The sequence below is a fragment of the Mus caroli genome, chromosome 16, assembly GCF_900094665.2.
Source record: "Mus caroli chromosome 16, CAROLI_EIJ_v1.1, whole genome shotgun sequence".
Lineage (NCBI taxonomy): Eukaryota > Metazoa > Chordata > Mammalia > Rodentia > Muridae > Mus > Mus caroli.
Window position 1 is genome coordinate 27,595,752 of NC_034585.1, and position 11,005 is coordinate 27,606,756.

The window sequence follows — 11,005 nt, forward strand, 5'->3', positions numbered from 1 at the left end:
GTATGGGTGTTTTGCCTGCATGAATGTCTGCGTACCATGTGTGTCTGGTACCCATCAAAGCCAGAAGAAGTCATTAGATGCCCTAACATTGGAGTTATCGATGGCTATGAGCTGCCATGTAGGTGCTAGGAACCACACTGGGGTCCTCTGAAAGGGCAACCAGTGCTCCTAACTGCTGAGCCACCTCCAGACCCTTCCTAGAGGGTCAACATTAAATGTATAAATGGCAGCTTACCTATTTAAGACAGTAAGAATATCAATTAGTGGAAATTAATTTTAATAACTTCCCCAACCTCAAAGCCAATGTGCATTTGTATGCTATACACATGGCCACCGTCCTTCTGCAGGATGAGACTTCTGGGGCACCCTATGACTACCATGGCCACAGCAGGTGCTTCCAAAAGGCTGTCTTGCTGTCAAGACTTCTGGTACGACTGTGCTCTCCAGGAGAGCAGGGTCCAGTCCACAGTACAGTGGTCAGGAGAGCAGCACAGCAGCGACGGCAGCGGCGGTGGCAGTGGTGGCTTGAGCCTCTTGTCCTCTTGCACAGTGCAGCTGCCTGCCGTCTCTGTTCAGCCGAGCTCACACATCCAGGTGCTTGTAGAGCCTACGGCTTTTCTCTTTTTTGTTTCTGTTACCGTGTTTTTTCCAGGGCTTCCCAGGTACATTCTCAGCACTCGCAGCAGCCGCAGTCACCAGGCCACGCCCAGGCTTGTAACCCATGACAGCCTGGACGCCTTTGGTCAGTGCTCTGACGTTCTCCTGGAGAGAGGACACACGAGACATGAACAAGCCATCTCCTTTAGGGCATGTGCACTATGCCACTTGTGCATAGCTTCTGAGGAACAGGAGCAAACCCCTCAAGCACCTGGCCTGCTCTCGCTTCTGTCTCACCCCTACCAGCTCATGCTGGGCTTCGCAGTACTCTCTTAACTCGGGTCTTTCCCAGCCCTTTTTGTCTACAGTTTAGTAGTTTCCAATATCTAAAACCACTAAGATCCTCAGAATACCAACTATTTCCTAGAAAGTTCTCTTTTTTTCTTTCTTTTTCCTTTATTTCAGGGGAGAGTGTCAGGCTCTTACTTTGTAGCCCAAGCAAGTTTTGGATTCCCAATCCCTGTCCTGAGTGATGGACGGCACTGCAGTGCAACCACACAGAGCCTGAAGCTCCACGGACGTCAGAGTGAAGCCACTTCAGCTCATCAGACACTCAGGAAACATTACCTTTATTTAGAAGTATGAATACAAATTATACAGCAATATTCCATGACCACCATAGACTGTAAAATATTACTCTTAGGGGCAAAGGTTTAGATGCAGACATTAAATTAAGGTGACAGTTTTTCTCCCCTTTTTATTGAAAATAGGTTTTTCCCTCATATAATGCAACTTCCAGCTTTCTCATGCAATGCCTTTAGAAATCTCTGTAAGAACTAAAAATTTCAAATTGAATGTCCTGTATGACAGCTGTGGATGCTGGGAACCAATCAGGTTCCCTGCAAGGGCAGCACCCGCTCTTAGCCACCAATCCATCTCTCCAGCCCCTATCTCACTGGAAACACTGAAACACAACCAAATGACTTCACTCTTTTGCACATAAATGTGACACTGGAAAGTGCTACCAGCTATGATGAAGTGATTCAAGTTATTAATATTGAATTTACTTATGCATGTTTACACACACACACACACCACCTGTGGAAATGAGAACACGCATATGTAACATATATGTGGAAATAAGAGCAGAACGCCAAGTACTGGGACCACAGGTGTGCACCACTGCACCCTGCTTAGAGTCCTCAGCCGGTGGGCGTGCACACCTATGATCCTGGGATGTGGAGGTAGGAGGGTCGGGAGGTCAAGACCATCCTCAGTTACAAACAGAGTTCAAGCTCAGTGTGGTCAGGCTGGGCAGTGGTGGCGCACGCCTTGAATGCCAGTGCTTGAGAGGCAGAGGCAGGTGGATCTCTGAGTTCAAGGCCAGCCTGGTCTACAGAGTAAGTTTCAGGACAGCCAGGGCTACACAGAGAAACCCTGTTTCAGCAACCCTCTCAAAAGAACAAACAAAAAACTCCCAAAATAGAACAAACAAAAAAAAGATCAGTATGGTGACTTTGTTTCAGCCCCCTCAAAAATCCAAAAGAACAAACCAAAACCAAATCAAAAAACAAAACAAAACAAAAACACCACTTACAGCTAGTAACAGTTATGTCTGTCCAGGAAGTGCACAGACACCTGTGAGCCTGTGAAAAGCCACTGTTATCATGAAATGCCTGGGAATTAAAGAGCTGAACCAGGGACTGCTTCATCCGGTTGAAACAGCACTAGCAAATGGGAAGTGCAGGGATATGGGTCCATGAACCATAGCTGTGAGCATGCTATCAGCCATCTCTGGACAGCCTGGCTGTACCCTTTACAAATGACCAAAGCACTCCAGCTCTGCAGAAGTTTACTCCTGAGATGTAAAAACATGTGCTACACAAATATACACATGAACGCACACCTAGCAACAAAATTAGCCAAAACCAACCCAAATGTCTAACTGATCAATGGGAAAATGAACATGGCCCTTCTTTACAGTGACTTATTTGCAATAAGAAGCAATGATGTATAGACAGACGCTCTATAGGCAGACCCTGGAACAGTTAAACAAAAGGCATGACTCCACTCAAGGGAAGCCTCCAGAGCAGATAACCCCACAGACAGAGAAAAAGCAGGCCGGTGGGTGGCAGGGGAGAGGGGGGAGGGGGAGAGAGGAGGGGAGGGGGAGAGAGGAGGGAGAAGGAGAGGGAATAGAGGGAGAGGGAAGGTGGTATGTGGTTTCTTTATGGAGTCAACTCTGGTTATGAGATAAACTACTCTACACTTCAGCACTGTGTTTGGAGCCACAAGTCTATAATCCCAGTCCAGGGGAAGCCAGAGTCAGCTTGAGGCACAAAGCAAGACTCCGAAGGAAAAGAGTGGGGGGTGGGGGGATCGGGGTGGCTCACAACCATCAGTAACTGCAGGGACAGGAGACCTGACTTCCACAGGCACACACGATACAGGCAAAATAATCATACACAGATAAGAGAGACTGTGGTGTGAACTTACAAAGTTTGTTTTATAGGTGTGTGTGGGTATACAACATGTGTTGTGTCAGTGCCCATGAAGGCCAGAAGAGGGTGTTAGATCCCCTAGACCTGGAGTCACAGGGTCACTTTGAGATGTGGGTGCTAGGAATCAAACTCAAGTCCTCTACAAGAGCAGCAAGTGCTTTTAACCACAGAGCCACCTGTCCAGTCTACTTGATGTTTAAAGTAGTAAATATTTGAGTTCTTAAATGTATTGGATAAGACGTTAAATGTAGATTCTCTCTCTCTCTCTCTCTCTCTTTTGGCTTTTTGAGACAGGATTTCTATGTGGAGCCCTGGGTGTCCTGGAACTCACTCTGTAGACTAGGCTGGTCTCGAACTCAGAAATCCACCTGCCTCTGCCTCCCGAGTGCTGGGATTAAAGGTGTGCGCCACCACTGCCTGGCAAATGTAGACTCTTAAAATCTTACCTGATGGAAAAAAGTTTTGTCGACTACATTTTCGATCTGTTTGGTTTTTCGGCTTTTGCCCGGCTGAAGTCTCAGCTCTTCACCTTTTACTTTGCACTCTAGGAGCTGCTGGTGTTGGTGCTGGAATGCCACAGGGTCTTTTCCAGGAGGAGGATGGCAATACAGTAGTTTACCCTGCAGAGAGAGCAGAGTGACAGTGTACCCGTGTCACCTCAGGAGGGCAAAGGTCCTCAAGGCAGTATGTAACCCGGCACAGGCTGAAGCAGCTGTGGCAAGTGGAGCTTCAGTAACTGCCCTAACTCTCACACACTAGCCTGTCCAGGGCCCAGAGCTTACACACAATCTGCCTTCTCCGTAGCCTGCCTTTTCACGTGTACTTCATTTCTACTAAGTATTCTTCAGTATTCTTTTTTTTTTTTTTTTTGGTTTTTCGAGACAGGGTTTCTCTGTGTAGCCCTGGCTGTCCTGGAACTCACTTTGTAGACCAGGCTGGCCTCGAACTCAGAAATCCACCTGCCTCTGCCTCCCGAGTGCTGGGATTAAAGGCGTGCACCACCACGCCCAGCTTCTTCAGTATTCTTTTATGTCAGGAACCTGGGAATACTAGGTTAGAATCTGAAATCAAGATTTGTTTCTGAGGGCCAGGGCTGGGGCTCAGTTTAAGGCCCACATCACTAAAAACAAGACACTCCACGTGGGTATCAGTCCATCTCAATGGAAAAACATCTTTTAACAGGTTGACATTACTGAGAACACAGTGCAGGGAAAAGCAAACTTGCTCATTCCTTCAGGACCAGGTTCACTCACTCCGACATAGTCCTTTAGGATGTACCGTGCAGATCGAGGCTGGTCTGGCTGCCCATGTGCTGTCATGAATCCTCGCATGCCTGTCAGAAAACAGTGTGAGAGGGACGCTCAGTCAGGGTCGGCACAACAGGGCGCACTGAGGCGAGCGACGTGCATTTGGTTCTCCCCATGGTTCTACAAAAAAGTAACTTCCTTTCTCCATAAAACCTGCACCAGCAACATCTGCTATGCAGAGTAGACTAAAGCTTTATCTAATTCTTTGTTTGCTTGGTTTTTGAAACCAGGTTTCTCTGTGTAGCTCCGGCTATCCTGGAACTCTTTCTGTGGCCCAGGCTGACCATGAACTCAGAGATATGCCTGTCTATGCCGCCCAGATGATTAAAGGCGTGTGCTACTACCACCCAGAGCCTTATCTAATATCTACGCAAGGCTCAGCATATGCCAGGCACTTCCTGTTTCTTGATATTAGTTATTTCTTCTATCCCTCGATCTTAGGCATTTACTGCAGGAGAATATTTTCTACAAAATAAAAGGCAACACAGCAAACATCCTAATTTAATAACTACATCTACTTTCAACTTCCCAAACAATCCAAGAAGATTGCACCCATTCTCAATCAGGAGCAATGGAGAGCATAGCTGTTTTGGCAGAAATGCTGGGTTCAAACTCAGCTCCTACAGATACTAGCTATGCTGGCCTTTTCAATTTAGAAGAAACTATGTAAAACCCTAATTCCCATCACACACGCACAATCAATGTAGATCCATTAGGAACCCTAAATGTTGCCCCGGAGGGATGCGCAGTGGCCGAGAGCCTGCAGTGCTTTTGCAGAAGACCCACAGCGATCTGTGATTCCAGCTCCAGGGAACCCCCTCTCCCCCCGACCTCTGAGAGCACTGCTTTCATGTGCACAACCCCCACAGAGACACGTGTATAGCCATACACACACACAACTAAAAATAAAATCTTAAAAATCAAACCAAACCAAACTCAAAAGTTAAAGTAAATATTATATAACTGCACTCCGGGAACAAGAAACCCCCACATGTAAAAGGTCAAACCCAGGTTAGCCCCAAAGGAAAAGCACAGCTGTGTTTCTGGCAACTCTCCAGGTGTTCGAGAAAGCAATCATAAGCACAGGGTGAGGGAGAGGGGTTAGGGAGAGAGGGAGGATTACACAGAAACTACACTCAGAGCAACAACGACAAAAGCTTTACACGTAAGACGGAAACAATGCACAGGAGAAACCAACCAAACCATCCCACTAAAACCAAGAGCATGGATATAAAAGGCCGACCGACTGGGGGCGGGGCGGGGGCTTAAGAGGTTCCCTCTTCACCGGCACTTACAGAAATACAAAGCAGGGCTGGAGAAATGATTCAAAGCATCAGCAGTTAACAGCACAGGCTGCTCTTCCAGAGGACCAGAGTTCAATCCCCAGCACCCACACGGCAGCCTACACCTGTGGTAACCCATCCCAGAGCATCCACTGCTTCCTCAGCACCACACACACACTGCACAGACTCACGTGTAGGCCAAATAGTAAAATAAACAAAAACAAACCACAAAGTAGCTGAGTTTCATACTCTCAGCACTTGGGGGGGGGGGGGGAAGGCAGGTGAAGGCAGGCAGGCAATCTCTGTGAACTCCAGGCTGGTCCGGGTTACACAGTGAGACCACCTTAAAAAATCAAAACCAAAGACTATGACATGGGAAGTGGCTCAGTAGTAAAGAGCACACGCTGCTGTGCAGAGGACACACAGAATCCAAGTACATGCCCAACACCCACACAGCGCTCACAACCACAGGGAACGCCAGCTCAGAGACCTAGGGCCTCCATCACGGGCAGGAGCACTCGTGCATCCAACCATGCACATACACAACTTAAAATGATACATGGTAAAAGAAATGCAGAGGATATGAGAGTGACTTGGCAGTGCATTTACAAGTCCTGGCCAGAGGCTTTACTGCACAGAGCTTTGTGTGGACAGCGGTCTGAGCAGCTGTCCACATGTGGCCATCTGTCCTTACAGACGGGAAATACCGACTTGATAAGTAGTAGCAGATGAAAATCAGCACTTATGTCATTAAATGACACAGCTGGGAGTGGATCTCAGGCTTGTCCTGGGTTAATGCTGAGTGACCTTCTCCAAATTTCTATGAACCATTTTGCCTGGGTTACGAGAGACAACTCACATCCATAAGCCATCAACAGTTCTTCTGAGGTCGGAGGTCGGTAGGGGTCTTCATCTTCTCTAGGCTTTATAATGTTAATACCATACGTCGCTTCCAAAACTCGCCGTGGGATATTCTGGCAAACGTAAACTTGTCAAGGAATTCTCTTGAACTCACTTTTACACTGCCATGGCACCTAAGACACGCTACTTCATGGCTGACACATTCTCTCCAGCAGAATGCGGTTACTCGCTCATTTAAACAGGCTCACACCCCAACCATCACCTTAAATGCATCCTTTAAAATAACAGACCAAACTGGGTCGATGGTGGCCCATGCCTTTATTTATTTATTTATTTTTAATTATTATTTATTTAATGTATATGAGTACACCATAGCTGTTTTCAGACACACCAGAAGAGGGCGTCAGGTCTCATTACAGATGGTTGTGAGCCACCATGTGGATGCTGGATTTTTGAACTCAGGACCTCAGGACCTCTGGAAGAGCAGTCAGTGTTCTTAACTGCTGAACCATCTCTCCTGTCCGGCCCATGCCTTTAATCCCAGCACTCGGAGGCAGAGGCAGTGAGATCTCTGTGAGTTTGAGGCCAGGTAGTCTACAGATCGAGTTCCAGGAAGCTAGGGCTACATAGAAAAACTGTCTTAACCTTCGCACAGCTCCCTCAACTCCCCCAGACCCTCCCAACACTCCCTCCCCCAACCAAAAAAACCCTGAACCAAACCAACCAAAAACCAAGCCAGGCACGGTAACTTATACCTGTAATTTCAGCACTCGGAAGGTTGAGGAGGAGTCTGAGTTTAAGGCTAGTTTGGGTAACACAGTGCATTCTGGGCTAGCCTGAGCAACATAGTAAAGCCTAGTCTCTAAACGTACATAAAACAATCATGAAAGCATGAAAATATTATTTTGGGGGTGGGGGTGGGGAAGGTATAGAGTGTAAAAAATAAATTAAAAATTTTTTTAAAAGTTTCAAAAAATATTATCTCTGGGGCTAGAAAGATAGTTCAGTGGGTAATCACACTTGCTTCTCTTGCAGGACCAGGGTTCGATCCCCAGCACCTACAAAGCGGTTCACAACTGTCTGTAACTCCAGTTCAGGGGATCCAATGCTCTCTTCTGACCTTCAAGGGCAACAGACGTGAGTAGTGTACAGATAAAGATACAGGGAAACACAAACACATAAAATAAAAATCAATAAATCTAAAACAGATCTTAACTACATTACCTTAAGGAACATTATTATAAAGAAACTCTTACCTTTGAGAGAGAGTCCTAACGGAGATACAAGGGACCACACCTTTGTCCCTAATGCCTACAACTATGCTGTTTGAAGGCAGTGCCCTGAAAATCCCCAGAGCCCTCACTCACATCAATAACCAGAGTGGACTGAGGCAGAAAGGATATTAGTGATACGGGTGGAACGTGGTCTCTCATCTGGTCGATAGGGAGGATCCCATTGCAAATCATCTCTGCTTTGGTGGACACAAAAGATGGCATCACCAGGCCCGGGCAGTCACACAGGCAGAGGCCAGGCTCCACGTACAGGGTCTGAAAGTCACACAGCAGGTTATGATGGCACGTGGCAAGTGGAAGGAAGAGGAGTGCTGGAACAAACAATGGGGACATACCTGGAAATGCTTGGTGTGGCCTGGCGTGGCAGACACGGATACTTTCTTGTTGCCCATGATGGTGTTGATGGTTGAGCTCTTACCAACATTAGGGTAGCCCACCTAGAAGAGAATCACAGGTCACCTGAGTGTTGGAGATGCTAGGTAAGAGCTGAGAGACCCGACTTGCTTGCTACAACCTATCTCTCTACCCTGTTTTGCTTCCCTGGAAAGAGCTCTCTTATATATGCTGTCCCTGATACCTTCCATGTCCTTAGCTAAGGATGGGCCATGTAGAGCTGTGCTGTATCCTTTACAATTAGGCCATATAGCTGGGATAGCAGCTACCCTTTCCCATTCTTGTTATGTTTATACAATAAAAGTATCTGTCATAGTTTGTCTGGCCAAGGCTGGGATTCTCCCTAACTAACGGCATCTGAAACAGCATAAGCTGGCAAGGATGCCAGGATGTCTACAGAACACCGCACTGAAGTCTGGCAACATCAAAACCTGTCTCACTCTTACCTCTCAGTAACGGATGTGACAAAGATCTGAATTGGAAGGAGACTATAGAACACATTTAATATAAACATGTGTGGTGACAATATAACCCTGAGATGTTCCCTTTGAGCCAGACGCTGCCCCTCCACTGCCGCACCCCATGCCTTCCCTGTGGTGCCGAAGCCTGTCTGCCTGCCTGACTGTGGGTCCACCTGTAGCTGTGGAAGGACAGGGACTGCTGCAGGCTCTCTCTCATGTGCTGGCTTCAGTGTCCTTCATCTTACCAGCCCAACAGTTAGCTGTCCATCTTTCACTTTCTTTCCAGTGTGGAGTTTCTTAAAGAGTTCCAGTAATTCCTGTTTCGACACCAGGTAGCTATCATTGTTCACTTGTTGATGTTCTGCGTTTTTTCTGTTCTGAGTCTCAGAATCCGAAGAACAGCCCTCCTCCTCCTCAGGGACGCTGTCTTCTTCTGAACACGTCTGCCAATCTTCCTCCTCATCCTCCTGACAGTCCTCATACTCGCTGTCACCGCTGTCACTTGCAGATTCCTCACTAAGCGAGAACAAGTCTCTGTGTGGGATTTCATTCGCATCCAAACTGGAGCTTTCAGGCTCCGTTTTGTTGGTGTCTCCAGCAACACTGTCTACTTCCTCCTGATGAAGTGACAGAAACCACAAAGCTTCAGACCCGTGTAACCGCACTTTACACACACCAGGCTAGTGATCGAAGAACAGGAAATACTATGCTGGAGACCAGCAGGCAAGCACATAGGTGGACATCAGCAGATGCCCCTAGGAGGGCAGACCTTCACTTCTGTTCTGTTGCTGCAGAGCTAAGACTGAGCCCAGGGGCTTTTGCATATGAAGCAAGCAGTACACCACCCCCAACTTTGGTCTGATTTTATAGTTGTTTTAAATATGTCAAAAAGTACCAAAGTCTTTTGATCTTAAGTAAGTAAAAAAGAGCACAGACCCCTGTGTGTGAAATTCAGAGGCTGCAAAATTTCATTCTAGATTGGTGATGATCATGATAATAGACTGGAGCTCACTATGTAGACCAGGTTGGCCTTGAACTCAGAGATTTATCTGTCTCTGCCTTGCAAGTGCTGGGACTAAAGGCAAGCACCACAACATTTGAGCCGTCATGCTTGAAGGCAAACACTTTAACTCCGAGTCAAGTTTCTAGCTAGGTTTCCATTCTAGAAATCTCAATCTTTCTGTATGTCCCTTAGCAGGCATGGGGGATAAACACTGTGTGTCATTATCCATCTATGTTAGTGGTAATCCTAACAGAAATGGATAAGCACCAAGATGAGAGCCCCAAAATGGCATCTATGAGGCAGCTGAGGGCAAGAACTGAACACCGGCACAGGAAGAAACCAAGACGACAAAGAACAAACCCTCAGATCAACAACTGGAGCTAGCTTAGTGTCACCGAAGGGAAACGGCTTCTGAATTTAGAGATTAAAGCTGCCTGGCCTTGGTGCCCTGCCATTGCTGGAAGCAAACTTGTGCAAGCACTGTACCACTGCTAGGCCCTCAGCACTAATTAGCCACTGACAGACAATGTGACCGTCCAACAGGGAAATGGAAGGAAGGAGGGATTTCTTTCAGCTGGAGTGCAGAGCTCAGTAAATAATGAGTTTATCTACGAGAGGGGGTTGTAGTCACAGATCCCCACCCCCAGACAGGTTTTCTCTCTGTAGCCCTGTCAGTCATGAATTCACTATGTACATCAGGCTGGCCTGGAACTCAGAGATCCTCCAGCCTGCACATCACCTATATTAACACCCATTAAAAAGCCAAAAGATAAAAGAAGAGGGGGAAATATCACTTTTAAGTGTCTTCTAAATATCAAAGATACCAGGACTGATTTTTTAATAGACTTTAAGTTTTAGTAAAATTTGGTTAAAGATAAAAGAAATTGCCTACATTCTTCAGTTGTGCCCTGTGCACTGTGAAGTTTCTCTTAAAAGCAAATAACAATTTTAAAAAAAAATTATGAAACTTCTTAGACAACTTCCTAAAGATTACAAAAGTTAAGGTCTCAGATGCGAAAGAGTATATGGCATGAAAGAGTATATGAAATCACAAAGTATCCGTGTGATCTGGTTACAGATTTTTTTTTAAAGATTTATTTATTTATTATATGTGTGTACATTGTAGCTGTCTTCAGACACTCCAGAAGAGGGCATCAGATTTTTGTTACAGATGGTTGTGAGCCACCATATGGTTGCTGGGATTTGAACTCAGGACCTTTGGAAGAGCAGTCGGTATTCTTAAGCGCTGAGCCATCTCACCAGCCCCCTAATTACAGATTTTTTGTTTGTTTGTTTTTTTTGTTTTT

General features: G+C 46.4%; 1 protein-coding gene across 1 annotated transcript in view; it reads right to left on the reverse strand.

Moving 5' to 3' along the window:
* Positions 1–260: 260 nt before the first annotated feature.
* Lsg1 (large 60S subunit nuclear export GTPase 1) overlaps positions 261–11,005 on the reverse strand; it is a 26,556-nt gene continuing 15,811 nt past the window's right edge. Inside the window, exons 8-14 of the mRNA XM_021184699.1 lie at positions 8,941–9,312; positions 8,177–8,278; positions 7,953–8,096; positions 6,548–6,671; positions 4,352–4,431; positions 3,545–3,718; positions 261–762 (exon numbers count right to left, since the gene is read on the reverse strand). Coding sequence (XP_021040358.1) covers positions 583–762; positions 3,545–3,718; positions 4,352–4,431; positions 6,548–6,671; positions 7,953–8,096; positions 8,177–8,278; positions 8,941–9,312 — 1,176 coding nt within the window. The 3' untranslated portion in view covers positions 261–582. The remainder of the gene's footprint in view (positions 763–3,544; positions 3,719–4,351; positions 4,432–6,547; positions 6,672–7,952; positions 8,097–8,176; positions 8,279–8,940; positions 9,313–11,005) is intronic.